Source organism: Sycon ciliatum, chromosome 10 (assembly GCF_964019385.1).
Source record: "Sycon ciliatum chromosome 10, ocSycCili1.1, whole genome shotgun sequence".
Taxonomy (NCBI): Eukaryota; Metazoa; Porifera; class Calcarea; order Leucosolenida; family Sycettidae; genus Sycon; species Sycon ciliatum.
The window spans coordinates 27885789-27906671 of record NC_088652.1 but is presented as its reverse complement, the minus strand read 5'-3'; the positions used below and the strand labels follow the sequence as shown (position 1 = coordinate 27906671).

At 47.5% G+C, this 20883-nt stretch overlaps 1 protein-coding gene across 1 annotated transcript; it reads right to left on the bottom strand.

The window, feature by feature from the left end:
* Positions 1–6112: 6112 nt before the first annotated feature.
* On the bottom strand, positions 6113–15338 carry LOC135826521 (2-aminoethylphosphonate dioxygenase-like). Its single transcript, XM_065339130.1, has 5 exons — positions 14946–15338; positions 12575–12693; positions 11847–11922; positions 11359–11511; positions 6113–7342 (listed from the first exon to the last, which is right to left on the bottom strand). The coding sequence occupies exons 1-5, from the start codon at positions 15208–15210 to the stop codon at positions 7020–7022; spliced, it is 936 nt and encodes a 311-aa protein (XP_065195202.1). The 5' UTR covers positions 15211–15338; the 3' UTR covers positions 6113–7019.
* Positions 15339–20883: the final 5545 nt, after the last annotated feature.

The window sequence follows — 20883 nt, the reverse complement described above, 5'->3', positions numbered from 1 at the left end:
AGGCAGTACAAGCACCCTTCATACCTCGACATTGCCTTGGAGTGGAAGCAAATTCACCATGAGTTTTCCAATTCGCTACAATCGATCTCGGGGTGATGATCGTGTCTTCTTCATCACCACTGCAGCCTGGACAGCCTTCGGGAAGACATGACTGTGTCACTCTCCTGCTCAACAGATTCCTACATCTAGATTTGGTTACCGTCAGGGAACGAAATAGAGCTGCAAAACACCAAAGTAATAATTATTGTTTTCTTCCATTCAATGGACCGTATGCGTGTTAAAACAAAATGGCGTCACGATTTATTGAAAGTGGTATAGTTGGTGGAACGAGTGTTCAAACCCATTTGAACTTCATACTGTTCGTCTTCTTTTTGACATGCTCTCTTTCCATCGTCCTTAGCTTTTGTTTGTTGAGAGCTGTTTTGGCTTTCTCCTATACCTCTGGGGGATGCCAAGTGATGGTTTTGAGAGGCTGGTGATGGCTGTGAGCGAGAGTTTGCCGATCGGCGTCGTCCTCGCTATAGCGATGAAAATACTAGTTACTGCGCACCTGGCAGATATCACAACACGTCGGAGCGTCCAGGAGCAAAGGAATCTTGGGTTTTCACTGGAATCTAGTTCCACCAGCATCGTGTAGCCCACCGTCGGTGAATGGCGGTCCAGAAAGGTCGAAACTGGTCTTCTGCAGCATCTCGCAGTCCTGCGAGGCACACTGAATACGCCTGTCATGTATTCTACAAATATAAATCACGAAGTAGTGGACTTTATAGTGATGAGTCTATCCTGTATGCTGCAAAAGACGCAGGAAATGTGACTGGTGTCCGTACACTGGACGCCAATATCATCCCAGTCTTCTCCTGCAGGATCTGTTTGACATTGACATACTGGTATGCAGTGGGTCGACATTGGCCTGGTTTGGCAGCTATCTGCCTGGGTGGATGTAGCAGGTTTGCATTGGCGCGTCGTCCAGTCCGACATTTTCTTGTAACTGTGGAGTACCGGCAGGGTCTGAGAGGTTGCTCGTGCTGTGAACACATCTCTACTGCCTGTCTCGTCCTGGAAGTGCCGTCTCGCCGCTTCCTTGCTCTACAGTCACGCCGTTATTTCGCTTTGTTTCGTGGTGCAGCTCAAAACCTGCCCAAACAACTGTGAGCTCGCAACATGGTATGGACAAATTGCACCACTCATGCTGGTTAACTAAAACCGGGATAGTCGGATAAGCGAGTTCACTCCCTGGGCCATGGCAAGATCTGTTCAGCGCGGGCTATTCCAACCTCCAAGTGCATAGTCACCGATCGATCCATGCGATGGTGGTTGACCTACAAAGAGCCAAGGTCTACGAGTACTACTATTGGATGCTGTCTACATGCAGTCAACAAAATCAAAGTACCTCAGTATGCCCCAGAACAGGGCATGTGCATCTATAGCATGACACAACAGGGGTTCTGGCGGCACCTGTCAAACAAGCAGTAGCGACTAGTGCCAGCTACCTATTGGAGGCTAGCCGCTACAGTCTGTCACTGGAGATAATTATTATGTTCACTGTTTAGACTGAGCACAATCAATGATGCCCAATCAATCTGCCCAATGTGTGTTCTGTTCCACCTAATTATAACGTCCCATCGCATCAACCCTACTACACGCACATGTCGTCACTCTAGCACGACTTGTGTTATTATTGTTTATTTTGATTCGCACGATAAATAGAGCACAATAAACGTTAACTTGACCGAAGGTTAAAGGCGACTGCAGATAGAGGAACACATCGAGGTACAGGTGCCGGCATCAATACAGTATCAGAGAGGTACGCAGAAAAAACTCTCGTAAGCCCAAGGGGAAGTGGTTGATGAGGGATGAATGTACTCTCCACGCTCGTCTACACTGTTCGTGGAAATGCACACATACATACAATAATATACAACATAGCAATAGCATGCACAGAACCGAACAATTTCATGTTCACACATGCAAGCACAGACCTGAACATTAGTACCAAAAGCCGATACAGACAATATCCCCATACACACAGACGCACACACACACACAATGTCCCATGTATGCGCCCGTGGCGAGAAAAGCACGCAGATCTAAAAATGCACTGGATGTGAACCCACAGATTTTCTCTAATAGCAATGATAGCGGATCTGATTCTGAATGAAACACACACACAATACAATTATTGAATGCCCATCCGCAGATGATGGCAGGTCCTGAAAGAACAGGCAGTGTTCCAGTGATGGGGAACAGAACTTCGAGTGGCGAGTGAGGTATACACACACACGTGCGTGCGCGGGCACACACCAAAGTATGAAGAAATAGAATCGACATCGTAGTATTCATTGGTTGGGGAATGGAAAGGAAAATAAAACATTGCTATAGGTTATTGTTGTAAGGACACTGGGAGCACAACAGAAAGGTAAGCAACTTGCTTTGAAGCAAAGAAAGTTATTATTCCACGGATCTCAGAAGGAAGGAACGTTCCAGAATGCTGCACTGGCAACAGGCGGCCTGCATGTGCGCGGCCCCTGCAGTCGGTCCAGCTGCCGGCCTTGCAGTGCTGAACAGAATGTGCAGTACAGCATGTCACATAGTATCGCAGCCTGGACAAATAGACGCTGGGAAGTCCTAGTTATGTGCTCACCTACACCACGATGCACCAATCTTCTGAGCTACTTTGGCAACAATTTTGTCCACTTGAGACTCCCATGGGCTGAGCCAGTTGTTGAGGGCTGCATCAAGGTGGACGGCAATGACCGCTGATGGCAAGGCAATCCATGACACACAGTCACTAGGGCATCGTCAACATGGCGCTAAGGCTGGATGAATAAAATCAACCTTTAGGCTGCCGCGGGATTGACAACGAGGCCGCTGTCTCGAAGCTAGTCAGTCAGCCTGGTCACCGCCATTGACGAACCAGTCGCCACCGCCAGCAGTGGCGGTAGGTTGTGACAAGTATGGTGCAATATTGTCAGCAAATTCAGTACTCAGCATAAGATGAGTGACAAAGGGAACGTTGTGTTTGATAATATTGAAGTGAACAGGGATGATCACAAACCCTGCGCGTACTCCACCGTGAGTTACAAGAAAATTCCGGACTGGACGACGAGCAAACACCAACCTGCTACATCCAACCAGGCAGATACTATAACGATAGCTGCCAAACCAGGTCAATGCCGACCTACTGCATAATGTCAATGTCAAACAGATCCTGCAGGAGAAGACTGGGGTGTTGGCGTCCAGTCACTGAGTGTACAGACACCAGTCACATTTCCTGCGTCTTTTGCAGCATACAGGATAGACTCATCACTGTAAAGTCCACAACTTCGTGATTTTTATTTGTAGAATACATGACAGGCGTATTCAGTGTGCCTCGCAGGACTGCGAGATGCTGCAGAAGACCAGGTTCGACCTTTCTGGACCGCCATTCACCGACGGTGGGCTACACGATGCTGGAGGAACTAGATTCCAGTGAAAACCCAAGATTCCTTTGCTCCTGGACGCTCCGACGTGTTGTGATATCTGCCAGGTGCGCAGTAACTAGTATTTTCATCGCTATAGCGAGGACGACGCCGATCGGCAAACTCTCGCTCACAGCCATCACCAGCCTCTCAAAACCATCACTTGGCATCCCCCAGAGGTATAGGAGAAAGCCAAAACAGCTCTCAACAAATAAAAGCTAAGGACGATGGAAAGGGAGCATGTCAAAAAGAAGACGAACAGTATGAAGTTCAAATGGGTTTGAACACTCGTTCCACCAACTATACCACTTGCACTTTCAATAAATCGTGACGCCATTTTGTTTTAACATGAATATCGCGGATTACACTGCTGAGCATGCACAGCATGGTGACAGCTAAGCAGTACGCACGTCATCAAGCCCAATTTCCAAATATGGAAGGTGTTATTTATGAAATTTGACACGGTTCCTCTTCTCTGATCGGCTCGAGATATAGCTCATCGGAATCGGTGCCCCTTCGGATAAGCCATACTTATTTTTGGCGTTCAGTTTCCCTTTAATAATAATACATGTATCTTTATTAGGATGACCCAGGCTTAGGCTAAGGTACTATAGTACATGTACATAATTATTATACCTAACACTGGTTAAAAAACCAGTATTAGGCCACCTAGAATTAATTCGTTGTTTCGGGTCACTTCACTCATCCTTACCAGGGTCGGTCGGTCGGGTTTTATTTTTTATTTTATTTTATTTTATATTTTGGTTTAAGTCCATGTGCATACATGTATGGTACATCGAATAGCTTTTGAAGTTTTGTCCACCTAGCCAGTCGATCAAATCTGACTGTAGAGTGTAGTGTAGATAATCCAGCGCAGTCATTGTCCCATCAGATCCAGGTAGGTCCCCTCCAGGACCAGATCTTGGCCTCGCTGGCAAACGAGTCTGACGAGCAGCTCTCATCTTGAAAACTTCTGTAAATAGCGACAAGGTGGCGGAGCTGATGCTGTTTCAGGACCGATTGCGGATCGGAGATAGAAGACAACGACGTTACGTCGTCACCAAGCGCTGCATCCTGTCATTTGGCTAGCCATGGCTGCTTCTGAGGTGGATATCTGGACTGCTATTATTAGGGTCGCGCCTGTACATAGTGTAGTCTGTACATTTGCATGCACTATAAAAAAAAAAAACATTTTGCGGTCGGGTGAAAAAAGACGGTCGGTCGGGTGACCCGAAACAACGAATTAATTCTGGATGGCCTTAGATAAACCTAGCTTGTTATGGTTCACGCAAATTGTTAGATTGACAGCATGAATGTTTATAGTAAGGTCACCATGGTCACTGTTTCCGAACACAGTGTCCTCCACCTTGTTTCATGCTGTCAGCCTAACAATACAATGTACTATCTGATGTCTCCCTTGTTCTTTCCCGCTACCATTAATGCATTATCATTCCCTTGTCTGTCAGGTACCAAGCTGTACGTTCTAACGTACCGTGCGCTTCATGATCTGGCTAGTGTCTTTGTTGCTAACTGTTTCTGTCTCCGCTCTAATTCTACCTGCACTAGTTCTCGCACCCGCTCTCAAGTGTCCTCTTCCCTTGCTCTTCCGACAGCCAAACGTCGCTATGGTTTATTTTCTGTCACTTTCCTTGGCTCTGACCGCTGGAATGCCCTCCCAGCGGAGGTCCGCTCTAGTTCTTCCTTGCATACCTTCCGTATTTCTGTTCTTCATTTTTTAGGGTACCCTGTCAAAAGGCCTTAGGCCTGTGGGGATTGCCCTATCAAAAATTTAATAGATTAGAAGCGGTGAGGCCTCCTGCAGTTTCATACAGAATTACAGATGGAGCGGACTCGCTCCCTTCTATTTACACTGCAACGTTCGAACACATTTTCGTAGTTAAAACAACGTTTCGGCATATAGCCCTCATCAGGTTTGCAATGATGTGCACTCTACAAAGGAGCAGCAAATATACTGTGCCGTGCTGTAAAAATTTAATAATAATAATAATAATAACAATCATAAGCACCTGAGCACCTAAATTTCAGAAATTTTAGGTGCTCAATATTTTCGGTATGAGGGCAAAAGGCCAGGTAATAAACAGGTCGCGTAATGAATAAGCAGCATAACGATAGATGTGCAAAGTCATGATGCCTGGTCCGCTTCTGTCCTGGGTTCACCACCCCGTGAACCCAGGACAGAAGCGGACCAAAAAAAAGACAAAAAAAGGCCAGGTTAGGTGAACAGAAAAGTTAGGGTCAGAGAAGCAGTTCCCGGATTATGCTTGTTAGTGTTTGTTCGGTGTATTGAAATTTCCTGTATGAAACAGACGCACCTCGTCTCCTTGTGAGAAGGCACCATTGCCTGTTTGGTTGAACGACTATAAAATAAAAGCACGACAACAAACCGAAAGTACCGAACATAAAGCACACCGAAAAATAATAATTCATGAAATTACAGTCGTCGTAACTCATGTTGACGCACAATTTCACGTATAAAACTATGCCAAAATAACACTGTACGAAACCCCTGTTCTCAGTGTGATACCAAGACTGGGAAAGAGTCCATAAAAGTTTATGGACTCTTCATGTCACGCACACACACACAACCACACACGCACACACACACAGACATGCACAGACACACACCAACCGTGTTGTTTCTGAGCAGTAAAAATATCACTGCACCACATACGAATACAGACACCGTGCCTGCACAGAGAAAGAGAGAATAATGACGAGGAATGCGCAGCTGACAGAGTAGGTCAACCGCAGGTGTGTCCACAATACTACATTATAGTACTGTGCAGAGCACAGAGCAGCAGAAATTAGAACATCTACTGGCAACAGAGTAGAAAGAGACAGTACCATTATAGTATTGTGCAGAGCACAGAGCAGCAGAAATTAGAACATCTACTGGTAACAGAGTAGAAAGAGATAGTATTATAGTATTGTGCAGAGCAAAAGGGCACAGAGCAACAGAGAATGGAACATCTACTGCCAACAGAGAAGAAAGAAACTTAAAAGTCAGATGATGATAATTATACATGTATTTATGTACTTGTAGCAGTGCAGAGATAAGATCGATAAAGCGATTCGAGTTTTATAGCACCACCATGCTGCCAATACATACGTGAACTGTGGAGGAATATGAAAAGTCAGAAAGAGACAGAGGAAGCTCAAAGAGAGGAGAAAACAGCCTGGGTGTGCAGTCGACATCTGTAAAATGACGCCGCTGCACGTTGGTAATCAGCAAAACTAGAAGAAATCAGGCCCACGGGCCCAGTTGACTGATAAGTGCTAACAATGTGTTTATGCAATCGTTGAGGAAAGGAATAAAAGATCTCACACCACGGCCAATAGAGCCACCATTGCTGAATCAGAGAAAAACAAACAGGACATCAACTTCAAGAAAGGAGGAAGAAAGAGGAGAGATAGATAGAGGCTGATACTTAATCTGCGGACGATAGAGATAGATAGATAGATAGAGAGACCGGCCGAAAGCAAAGCGGAACAAGTGCGTCCGCCGGTAGCGGGCCACCTGGCTAATCGTGCTCCTCACGCTCACCCGCTTTCCCGGCTGGGAATGGGCGTGGAGAGGTTGTATATGGCGGCACCCTGGCTATAGTCTACACCGGGGACTTTATCAGCATCCGGCGGGAACTGCAGGCGCTTGTCGGTGTAGTATCCGTCACGGCGATCGCCGTCACGAAGAGGATTAAACGTCAGGTAGTAGATGCTTCGACTGCGCTCCGCTGAGCGATTGTCCTGACTGCGGTGCGGTACCAGAGAGCTGAAGAAGAACACGTCGCCGGCTTCGCAGGTCAGCTGCACCCAGGTGTTGTTGCGATTCCACTCGGACACGCGGTCCGCCGGTAGTGAGCCCTCTGTGGACAGAGTGAGAGAAAGAAAGTGAGTGAGAGAGAGAAAGACAGTGAGAGAGAGAGAGAGAGAGAGAGAGAGAGAGAGAGAGAGAGAGAGAGAGAGAGAGAGTGAGAGTGAGTGAGAGGGTGAGAGAGTGATCGCTGGCAAGGCTCTTCAGAATCTTGTTTTTGATTGAAGACTGCACAACACATGTCACTAGTGGAAAAAAGTACCACAGGAAAACCTGGTGTAAGCGACCTCTGTGTTTAGCGACCACCCGCTCTTAACGACCGTTTTCCATGCACCGACACATCTACACAGACAATAGACACCCTTAGCAAACAACGGTAACGCTATTGTTTACGGTACTTGTACCTTGATCACCCAAATAGCGTTGAAGCTGCAGCGTATAAACGTTATGGGGGCTGATTTATCGTTGTGACCAACGGTACGTGTTTTGGCCAAATATTGCATAGTCCGTACGCATTTCACCTTGTATCGCGTATATGGTGACAAAAATGGTTGTACCGCGCGAAATCAAAGCTACTCTCGTGGCAACAGCGTACTAAAAATAGCGTGTATCTTGCTAAAGGTCGAACCCAAATCACGGTATTTTCCCCCTTACGATAATACCGTTACAACATAACGTTTTTTGCTAAGGGTGTCTATTGTGGGACCTGGTTCTAAGACCACCTGGCTTTAACGACCGCTTTTGCTCGCACCGTGGGGTGGTCGCACCGTGGGGTGGTCGCTTAAACCAGGTCTTACTGTAGTGGATCTTTCGAAATCGTGAAAGATTGACTACCTTGAATAGATTCTCGGTTGGAGGGAAACAAATCAGCACACGAAGCACAGAAGCCATGTAGTTTCGACTAGGCCTTTCGTACCATTACTTTTCAAGTCGAACACGGTGGTGATAAGGGTTGGTTCACATATCGCCGGTACGCGCCCGGGAGTCAACGGGAGTGGGCCTCTTGCAACCTCTCCCGGCGCATTACGATTATGTGACCCAGTGCAGTCGTAACAAAATCATACGGTAAAATATCGCAAGGGACCGCCGGCAAAGCTGGACAGTGCCCAACTCTTGCGATCTGCCCCGGCACCGATCCCGTACGATTTTGACCAAAAGTGGTTTGTGAACCGTTTGCGCCGGTGATCGCCGGCTGCCGGAAGCCAGACTTTGTCAAAATTTCAAACCAAGGCTCGTCCTAAATTTTCCAAAATTGAAGCTAGAGACGAGGTTCGTTCGCCATTTTTGTGATCGCTTCAAGGTGGCAAATAAGTCAGCATACCAACCCGTCCTTTTCGGATGATCTGCTTGACTGGTGTGCAACTTATGAGACAAATATAATTGAAACAAATAAACAATATGATGGATACATTGGCAAGTTTTTGTGACTTCATCAACGTTTGCATGCATAATTTCGACATCATTGCTTACTAGACTGCAATAAAATGTGTAGAAGTAGTTTCCGGATCTCCAGTAAAAGGTAGCAACCAGTGGCCATCACCGAAAGACCTTGAACTACTGAAGAAACAAAGAATTCAAGCTTCAATTGGCAAACCTGTCGTAGCATTTGGACACATTCTGTACTACTTTGTAGTAGATTTGGTACTCGAACTGTATGTCCAACGGATCGGGAGCTGGCTCATCGCCGATGTCTTGCTGCGCCGATTTTGCTTTTATGTGAACCAACCCTTTTAAAACACTGCAACAAGTACGTCCCAATAACCGGCACTTCGTCCCAATAACCGGCACTTCGTCCCAATAACCGGCACTTCGTTCTTGATAACCGGCACTTCGTCCCAATAACCGGCACTTCGTTCTTGATAACCGGCACTTCGTTCTTGATAACCGAACGAGCAATGGAGGTGGCACCTTTCGGTTGTACTTGTAAGCAAGTAAAGACTTACTTGCTGCCGTGTTCATCACCATTGTACATGTATCCGAATTGAAAAGTAATGGTACGAAAGGCCTAGTCGAAACTACATGGCTTCGGAACTACATGGCTTCTTTGATTCGTGTGCTGACTGACTACTTTCTGCATACAGTAAAAACTGTCCAGGCAACCACTCTGATAAGGTGACGACCCATCCCAAACTACCGGTAAACCCAGGACCAATGGATGTTGTCTTCAGTCGAATGACCCAGGATAAGGAACCGACGTGTACACAGAGACCACAACCACAGGGTCGATTGAGATGTCCGCTTTGACATGTTTCACTGTGAATAACAAGTACCAAGAGTACACGAAAACCAGCGTGTGCAGCTTGGATGGGTTGCTGTCACTACGGAATTCCGTGATTACATCATTTTAGCGACGTAGTGCGTACAAGCAGGATTCTTTCTGCACAACTGCAGCTCAGTTGTACGCACTACGCCATTTCCCGCCTCAGATCTGCGCCAAACATGATGTAATTATGGAATTCCGCCGCGACAGACACCCACAGTAGAAAAAGCCCCAAGCGACACACTCTGGCTTGAATGTACTCTTGCTAGTACAGTAGGTATCGGTTATAGTGTGGGTGTTTGAAAAACGACTTTCTATTCTTATTTCCGATATTTCTTAAACACGATACATAAGTATGACATATCTTATGCATGTGCGCAGAGGCAGGAAGATCATTGTACGTGCAACGTAGTGCTACTGTGCATGCGACTTGTCATAGTCCCATAGGTTTACCATGTGGCTATGCAACATGAGTTACCAGGGGTTACATGACCACAACAGTTGAACCTGCAGCACTACAACGCAACGCGAGTCAGATCAGAACTGCATTGGGCAGATGTTATTACTACAGGCGATACACGTTGTACTAATCTGGCATGTTTCGCTACACAAAGTCCATTCTTAGGACCGATATATTCTACTATGCGAAAAAATTGCTTGTAAGAATAAAAGTGCACTTGAAACCCATGTTATGATTATGAAAACATGAGAGGTCAATCTTGTAGGCGGTATATTCTTTTACACGACCACGCTATAACCCATACGCACCGCACAGTCAAACCTCGCTTATCCGGTTCTCGTTTATCCGGATCCCACGCCATACGGAAGAAAATAGCTGGTTACAGATTTTCAGCATACGTGATGTATCCAATGCAACCGGTGTTGGGTTATCCAGCTCCATCGCCTATTCGGATATTTCCGTGGAAAACGTATGTGTGCGGTTAAAGGGGAAGTATACCCTAAAATCAAATTTTCACCAGTTGTAGTCTTCAGGGTGCTGAGTCGAATGGTCTTGGTCCGAGGACGCTGAGACGCTCCCTTCCTCCTTTATTCCCAATCGAACTCGCGCACTTCCACCGAAACTGGGTGACTGCGCCCTACTAGATAGGGATTTGTATGGAAAAAGTCACTAAAAACGCCGTTTCGTTCTTATAAAAGCTCGGATGACCGCGATTGGTCCATATGTTGTAGTCTTTTGGCCGCTGAGTCGACCGGTTTTGGTCCGAAAAGGCTGCGATGCAGTGTTCGGCCCTTATTCCCAGTCGAACACGGTTGAGTAAGCGGTCACGTACTCATGCGTACACCAGTCGCCTGGTCACCGTGTACGCGTGCCTGCAGACTACAATTTTCATATCCAAGGTTCAACTCAATGGTTCAAAGCAGGGAGCCGTAAGAGGCTTTTACGACTCCCTGGTTCAAAGGTTCAACTCGAGTGACATAAACGGGCCCAAACAGTCTGTAAATGAGCACGTGACCGCTTACTCAACCGTGTTCGATTGGGAATAAGGGCCGAACGCTGCATCGCAGCCTTTTCGGACCAAAACCAGTCGACTCAGCGGCCAAAAGACTACAACATATGGACCAATCGCGGTCATCCGCGCTTTTATAAGAACGAAACGGCGTTTTTTGTGACTTTTTCCATACAAATCCCTATCTAGTAGGGCGCAGTCACCCAGTTTCGGTGGAAGTGCGCGAGTTCGATTGGGAATAAAGGAGGAAGGGAGCGCCTCAGCTTCCTCGGACCAAGACCATTCGACTCAGCACCCCGAAGACTACAACTGGTGAAAATTTGCGAGATCTGACTGTACCTGGGTGCGGTAGGACGCCCTGGTCACGTTTCCATGGCACCAGTTCTAAACAGCCATTCTCCAGGGTAGCAGGTTCGGCGGCGATCATGCAGGTCACGTGGTAGTCCATTCCGAATGTGATGTACGCCGGTGCATCCTGGTGTGGAGGGAATCCTGAACACGGGTGGATAAACAGGCACGTGCACACAGACACACGCAGACAGACGCACACGCAGACACACATACATGAACACACACACACACACAGAAACATGCATATTATTAATATACACATACATGCACACAGACAAACACGAACACAAACAGGCACACACACACAGAAGCATGTTGAAGAGAGATCATCGGGTGTGGGCATACACAAATACAATCGCCTGCCCACCCGCCCGCCCGCACAAACGAACCGCTAGGCCGGAGAGTGCTTGTTGTCACACACACACACACGCACGCACGCACGCACACACACATACACACAAGACAGTTCAGCTCACCCTTAGCTCCAGGCAGCTTGAAGTTGATCTTCTCTTTGTATAAGATAGCCTCCTCTCCCATCAGTTCACTGATAGCCTGCAAGAGGTAACAAGAAGAAATGCAGGTACAGTACCAGCAAGAGTCCATAAACAAGAGTATGCAACTGTGATCTCTTCTCTATGGGCCAGATGCACGGCATGCTGCCTTCATTACATCATTCAGCTGCAGTCGGCGCACTGCGGAAAATCAAACACCGCACTTTCCCTCTGGTTTGAAATGAACTCTAGTACGGAACTGGAGTTCGCCCGGAATTTTTTTAGAGATCGCGTAGGTACTGGAACGAATCGAGCAAAAACGGATGGGCTTGTACGAGAAATTGTGGATGTGAGTGCATGTTTTCAGAGCGTGATGAAGGCAAGTTATGTAATGAAGGCAGCGCACCAGACACTGACCCATAACCGCATACTCTTGTTTATGCACTCTTGGTACCAGGGATAACCATCAAAGGATTTTAAAAACAATAACAATAACAACAATGGCGACAACTGCGTCGGCGGCAGCAGCACCAACAACAACCCAAAGGTTAATGTTCCCACCATTCTACTAGCTTTTTATCAGCCTAAAGAGAGAGACACAAACTCAAAGAGAGAGAGAGAGAGAGATAGAAAGAGAGAGTGTGTGTGTGTGGGAGGACGAGGAGGAGGAAAGAACGCACGTACGCGTACACACACACACACACATTACATACCCGCGTAATCTTGCCACGGACGAGGTCGCGGGCCCCGTCGTGATACGGAAGGAAGTTCTCGACTCGGCATAACACACGCTCGTCCTGTGGACTCTTCTCAAAGTATTTCATCCATTTACCTGCCAAGCAGTGAACCAGGTCAAATAACAGGTTACATCATCAATTGAAACATCTTGTATGACAGGACATCACACACACAATAGTTGATGTTTGTAGTTTTCCATACGAAGCATACAGAAAGCTGGGGTGCAAAACCTGACAAGAGGGAAATTTGAGAAAATCAGATTTTCAGCTCAGTGTAATCAAAAGGTTTAGGGGTACCAGCAGGCAAACTTTCACATTCAAAATCTCTCTATTACTGTAGAACCATTTCAAACGTGGAACCCTAATAAGAATTTACATACAAACCACACAGCAAGACCTGTCAAGGCGACCACCTGCCTCAGAAGACCACTGTAACCAGGACCAAGGGATGCTATTTGCAGCCAAACGACCCTGAATAAGGAGACCACCTGGCAACAGAGACCGCATTTTGCAGGTCCCTCGAGCGGTCGTCTTAGACAGGTTTCACTGTAAAATTCCTTTTCAGCCATTATCCGAAAAGTGATGAAATGGATATAATTATGTACAAGTAGCGGGTTTCGCATTCCAGTTCTTCATTTCACCACATATCATACACACACACACACACACACAGTGACACACAGAGTGACACACACACACACACACACACACACACACACACACACACATAGTGACACACACACACACACACACACGGTAACACACAGTAACACACAGTAACACACACACACATGTGACACGATTTGTGATGGAGGCTTGCGATGCGAACTCGTGAAATATCATTCACAGAAGAAGTCAGCGATGCCACAACGCCTTGCGGATTTGGTGCAAAGTTCAATGCAGGTGGGTACGTCACCATGGTATTCGCCTGGCTTGGTACAACTTGTACAAATTTACAGGCAACTCTTCAACCTTTGTCCAACTTTGGTGTAGAAAAGGTCAACATTGTACACCAAATCGCTTGGCGCATCTCGAAAATTGAGCCAATCTGCAGTGACCCAGTTGTGGCAGTTGCCAGGGGTGCGAGATGGCTGCGATTAGGGGATTTCCCGGTTTCGCGGCCGTCGCATCGCGTGTTGCATCGCAAAAATGCTTCGGTGAATACCGCTTTATAGGAACATGGACCTGCCCCACCCTTGGTAGAATGGCTGCGGTCCTGCCCTGCCCTGGGTAGTAGGTTCATGGCCCTGCCCTGTAATACCCTAATAGGGACATAGACCTGCCCCACCCTAGGTAGAAGGGCTGCGGTCCTGCCCTGCCCTGGGTATGAGGGTCATTGCCCTGCCCTGAGTAGTAGGTTCATGGCCCTGCCCTGCAATACCCTAATAGGGACATAGACCTGCCTTGCCCCACCCTACGTAGACCGGTAGGACTCTGGCCTCGTCCTGCATGGATGCTGATCCACGCACAATACTAGTGCAAGCACCACTCACCAGGCCACAGATGACCCAAACAGCACAGGGTTCTAGCCTGGTCAAGAAAGCCGGGGGACGGGCAGGGGAAACAGTTACCCCGTGACTCATTTTTTCCATTTTCTAAAAATGGAACGTATGCATCCATTTCCCGCCGTTAGGTTTTGCGGTGCAAGTCCACTACCACCCGTACACACTGTGATACCAGCTCTGCATAAAAAGGTCATGAACTTTGTACGGTCATACTCATAAATGTACTAGGACGGGTTAAACCTGCCAAAAACAGGGCAACTTGCCCCGCAAAAGGTGACCCCCCCCCCCCCCCCCCACACACACACCCTCCCTTGGCTAGAACCCCGCACCATGATGATCACTGCGAACATTTGATAACGAATCGTCACGGGATCACGCGCGGCATGATGCGTGTACATGATCTGGTGACAGCTGCGACGCACCAGACTGCGCAAGTGCCAGATTGGTTTTATCCTATGTCAGTTTTTCTTACACTGTGCAGCTGTCAGTATGATTGTGTTCATATGCACCGGCACATACAGAAATCATCTGGACCTCTACAGCCGGCGGTAAAACCTCGTCAAGAGACCACTTGAATTTTAGCAACCACCTGGTGTGTACAATGCCACCATGTGTATGCAATGTGCCCGGGGTCGACCTGGTTTCAGAGACCACATACGTTCAAAGCCTGTAATGAGCTAGTTCCCTGGGTGGCCGGTGAAACTAGGATCCGTCTGTTGACGAATTCTCAGACTTCTGAAATTTTCGAGTACAGTACGTAAAATTCTGACATTTTTCTGGAAATTGAAAGTGCAAGCTGTACGGTTGTTTAGTTCATGGTCACACTCAGTTCCAAGATTTACCTTTTTGTTCTGGCCAATCCTTCATCTCCGCGGTCCATCGGATGACATTCTGTCGCTCGTCGGCGGTGAGGAAGTCTCCGCTGGCCTTGAGAAATCCATGACTATGGAAATGCTCCAGCTGAGGTTCGTTGAATAATGACAAAGCCTGGGTCGAAGCTCCGGTGCTGGCACATCGTACCGACAGCCCAGGCCTGGAAAAGCCGATGAGCCGTACAGCGTGCAGTAAACCACGGCCCTGGCCGGGTGCGGGACAAAGGAGTGCCATCCTCTTTGTCTTCAGTCAGAGTTGAGTTCAGAGCTCGTGGGTGACAGAAAATACACTACACTGAAAGACGTAGATCTGCTGACTGTACTGCACTGCCTCAACTCAACTCAAGTCAGCCAGTCGCGCGTGCACCACACGGCTGTCACGATGGTCATGTACTCGGCCAAAAAATATGGCGTCCAAAAATTTGAAAATTTGAAAATCTCATCATCGATCTGTCATTGATTTGCTTGAAAATACTCTTTTTCTCTTGAGGAAACCTCCACTTTCCCCTTCCCATCGACCGGGTTTCATAGTACAAACACGCTTCATGACTTCCTCTCGCGATCCTCTTTCATCTGATACCCGTCTTGGCCGTCTTCTTCCAGGAACGATTCCTTCGGAGGTGCGTTTCCTTTGCCTTGACGACTTGCCCTTCGTCACTTCTATCAGCCCTTTTCACAGCTACCTTCTTCTCTTGTAAAAGTTTTCTCGTCTTCTTTGGCAGTTTTCCTGGTGCCTGGGTGACTTCATTTACCGATTTTTTGAATTTGTTTGTCTTTCCGTGCTACTAGATCGATTTCCGTGGCCATCGATTCTACCGTATCGCGTGCTAGTAGTAGTGTGTAAAATGGATGAACACAGTGCATTGCTGTCTACCTGCTGCAGTATTGGTGGCAAAAAGTTTGCCAACATGGCTGTGTCCACGAAATACAACGTGAAGGACTATGCCAGATCATTCAAGATGTGTACGAGGTCGACATTTCTCAGGATGACCCTGCGATCCACCCTATACACATTTGTCATGTATGCAAACGTGTGCTGGATCGTTGTCTGAGAGAAGGTTGCCTTGACTCATTTGTAGGGGATGGATGTGGAGCGATCAAAGTGTGAACGCCACATCACCGCACATACTGCGACATATGCCACACTGCACCAAACAAGGGTGGACGTCCACCAAAAAAGCAGAAGCAACTTGCTTCAAAGCTTTCTGCTGTACAAAAAAAAGAAAAGAAATGGATCACACAACAGTCCCACAACATTCATCCACAACAGCAATACCCCTATCACACTCTCCTGGACCCCAGACTGCACACAGTACTAGTGAAATGGATGTAGATGAAGCAAATGTTTTCACGCACGCAACACCGACATACAGCGCACAGAAGAAACTGGACAAGACTAGGTTCGTTCATTGCGCAGCAGGTTCCACAATACACAGCAAGGGAAGTGCCAATGAATAAGAAAGACGGCAGCATAGTGATGGCATGCATGGCGTACATGCCAAATCTCATTGACATCGTGATGATCTGATGATCTGGACTTGTACGACACATATGGGTGGCTGACCTGGCACGGAAATGTCATTCCGGAGTCCGAGATTCGGCTAAAACTTGGCGGTGACCGCCTCTGGAGCAAATCTTTCGCAAGCCAAGCACCATAACAATGCCATCCGCCCAGTTATCTTGCCAGTTCCCGTCAGCAACGTTGTTATTCCGTCTTTTCATCTGGATCTCGGCATTTTCGCATGGCTGTATGACATCTACCTAGCTGAAGTCAAACAACTGGATGTGAAACTGGCAGCAGCAACTCTCTAGCCGTGTGCAGATGATCAGCTCCAGTTTCAAGAGCTAACAGTTCTCAGCGACAAAGTTCGGTCCGCCAGGCAAGCTATGGAAGATGCCCAGGCGAAGAGCGATGAACTACAGCAGCAGCTCCAATATGCAGTGCTCTTGCAGCAACACGCACCGACCAGCTTTCCCAACGTCAACATGGACACTGTAGCTGCAGCAATACAGCAACTGTGGAAAGACGCCAGCGACGCCTTCACTGCTGCAAGTGCTGAGCACAGCAAACTCGTACAAGACTTAGACGAGATGAGAAAGAACAAGAAAGTCACAGGACCATGCGCGTCAAGTCTCGAGTCTGTGCTCCAAACACACAATGTTGATCGGCAAGCCTTCCATGGCGGTGCCTCCGTGGGCAACCATGTACATCGCACACTGCAGCCTGCCGTACTAAGAGCACTGATGTCTGCTCCAGTTGAGATGGTTTCCACTCGTTGCCAGCAGCTCGTTGCTGATGCAGAAATCTTGCAGCAGCGGTACCATGGATTGTTTTCGGGATATGCCGACTGCAGCCACCGTTTCAGCCATTGCAACAGCATGTCAGAGGCCGACATCTCAAAGCTGGCTGACTGCATCCAGCTGTTTCTTCAGAAATGCAGAGAATCCATTATCACCCGGCAGCTCGGCAACATAACTCCGAAACTACATCTCTTGGAGGAGCGCACAGTCCCGTTCACCAGGAAATTTGGAGTCGGTCAGGGTCGACTCGCCGAGCAGGGCAGCGAGTCAATTCATGCCAGATTCAACAGGCTGAGCTTCGATTATAACGCTATTCCTGGGACTCTGCAGCGCCTCACAGCAATGTGCCAGCAACATCTCGTCGGGACATTGCCACAACATGACGCTGTTCGTCCCGCCACGGCATCAAGAAAACCCAAGGCGTCCGAGCTCGAGCAGTGATCCTCAGGCCCTGGACGCAGCAGCTTGGCCATTTCAGCCCTGATCCAGGTAAGAAAAATAACAACGGTACTGCTGACTCCTAGTTGAGCTCTGTAGTGACAACAGGAAGAGACGTCGTCCAGCAAAAAACTGCTGTCTACCTTCTCCTTCCTTTTCTTTCCTTGTTTGTTGTTGTCGAAGCTGAACAATTTTTGTTGTGCGACTTCGAAAGTTTGAATCCTTGTCCCGATCGCGGTGTTTGTTACCTTGACAAAGCACAGTTTTCGCGTGAATCCCACAGGATCTTGAAATCTTTTTCAGTTTTCAGAATATTTTTGAATTTCACCGTAAACCTGGGCGAAGGCCGCCATATTGTTAAGTGGTGGCCGCGAAACAGCCGTGACCAGGTCAGGGAATGCAGCAGGGATCACAATCGGTGCAGTGCACTGCATGCAGTCAGTAAAATGCACGTGAGGTCCAGTCCGTGATCAGCTGACGAACAAGCGTGAGGGAGAGCTAGCTGGGGAGTTGCAGGGTTCACTGCTGACTGGTCGGTTTGTTTCGCGTTTGGAGGAAACTACGAAACGTAGATAGTGGAAAGTTACTTTGTTTGTAGTTCAAACAAAAATCATCAGGCTGGGATGGGCTTCTTTATTCAATTATTGGCTCCCTACAAACAGACCAGACTCACTGTAAGCCCGACAAAGAAATCAGGCCTCTATCTCGCAGCTTGCTGAAGACCATCAATGAATGTGCTGCTACTGCCCAGGCTGGAATGCTGGATCATGAAGACAGAGTGACATGAGTCGGAGTCACAATGAATCATGGATGTCGGAGTAAAAGTGTACCAACGCATCGAATCTCTGCAACGTCCATTCATCGCAGACAAAGTGACAGTTGCATCGACAGCTTGAGGTGAGCGGAGCTTGGGTCTGTCTGTTCCCCAAAACAGTTTGAACATTGAACGATGAACGTAAGGTGTTACTTGAAGTAACTGAACGGGGCTCAGAGTCAGCTAGTATAGCCGCTGAATAAGAAGTGAAGGCACTGGAATAGGATTTGGATTGGGACGCAACAGAATATGCACATAGTATGTTGACGTTCCGGACTTGCAAGGGCGCAGGCCAGGGGCCTCATGATTCTCCGTGATCATACACTGATACAGTCATGTCGATTGTTGTGTGTGCGGACCACCCGCTTACAGCCCGGTGCTGAGAAGCACTTGAACCAATAATACAATGAGCACACACATGTCAGGGCGCAGGCCAGGGGCCTCATGATTCTCCGTGATCATACACTGATACAGTCATGTCGATTGTTGTGTGTGCGGACCACCCGCTTACAGCCCGGTGCTGAGAAGCACTTGAACCAATAATACAATGAGCACACACATGTCATGTGTGCACGTGACATGCGAGGTCCCCCCCATTGGCATTGTCGAGTCCTGGTGGGGTGGGCAGTTTTTGTTCTCCTCTTTTCAGGCAGTTCACTTCCCACTGATCCTTTGGAGTTCTCCCAATTATTTAAAATAATTATTGTGAAAGGATTGGGAGAACTTCAAATTTCAAAGGAGACCTATTCCCTGCAAAATGGCACGCATACGTGTGCCATGAAGTCTGGGCCGTGATCGTTTGGTTGGATCCAGATCCAGATCAATAGGATCCACTCGATCTGCAGTGATCGATTGGTCGAATCCGGATCCAGATCCGTTGGATTTGGATCCGAGCAACCCTGCCCCGGGAGCAGGGTTGACCGGATCCAATGGATTCGGTTTTTTTTTGCCAAACAAGACGTTTGTGCGTGTTTGGTGGGTAGTAATCATTGTTATACGCATATGTACACATACACACGGAAAAGCGTTCCACCATGCAGATGAGTATGACGAGTACGGACCTGGAGTAACTTTTTCAGTTGCCGTTTTTCTACCTCCACATGGTCACGGTAGCTGTGTGTTCCGAATCTGATCGATTCGGATTCTGAGGGCACTGGTCCTTCCAGTGGATCTGACGAAACAATCACACCCGTGGTTGTTGTTGTTGTTGACTTTTATTTTACGTCACCAATTGCACAGGCATGATTGCCTTCTTACCGGCCTATAGATCCGGTTCTCACAGAAAGATGAAGAAAATTATATGAGGAAATGTATAGAGATAAAGACATGCAAGCGGTATGATTATTATTATAGAAATGTTTGTTATGACATTGTGTGTATGTGGTAGGGCTGGATCTTTTCGTCGCTCTAGGTTCGTACGTACTCGTCATACTCATCTGCATGGTGCACCACTTTTTCCATCGGTGTACATGTATTTGTACTACTTGTACAAGTAAATGCATAACAGGTAGTACACAGGTGTCCCGACAGTTCACAGAAACCCAATTCACAGAACGACAGTTCACAGAAACCCAATTCACAGAACGACAGTTCACCGGATGACAGTTCACTGAATGACATTTCACTGACTACCTTTTTGACAGACAGCCCATTTCACAGGATACCGTATTATCTCTAATATAAGCACAGTCTCCAATAATAGCACGTCTCCAATAATAGAACACCTTGGGGCGGCATTCAAAAAATAAAGTGCTCAGTCTCCATTATAAGTAGTGTTGAAACGAGCGTATCTATAACAAACGAGCGATCAGTTCCACTAACGAGCGAGCTAACTAGTTTCATTGATGTGGCAAATATGATTTTTGTGAATAAAAAAATTTCTAAGTTTGATTTTTTCAGCTGGTTCAAATTATCACCGCCGGCATTTGGGGTTGCTGCTGCTTCACATCGGACTGCTGTTTGGTGTCAAGATGTCTTTTCAGCGCCGTCGTCGAGTAGCCTTTGTAAGAAATAGACCGTTTTGTAAAGATTGCAAGTAGCCCTGGTCTTCGCTGCATCGCGGGAGAAAACTTCAAAACAACTGAGCGTAACTTTCACTCGAATGGAGAGGTAACCGAAGCATATCCTGCGACAGGTCAGCAGATGCAGAACAAGACATCAGTAGAGTCCACCAAAGCTGCAACGACAACTGAAACAACTCAAGTGTCGTGCAGGCATACAGTCACTGTAACTGTGATTTTCACTTTGCGCGGGACTGGACTCTCGATCGACCAGGGAGTCGTAAAATATTTTACGACTCCCGGCCCCGCGGGCCCGGTCGACATGTACTGCCATGTGTACAGAGTGCGGTGTACG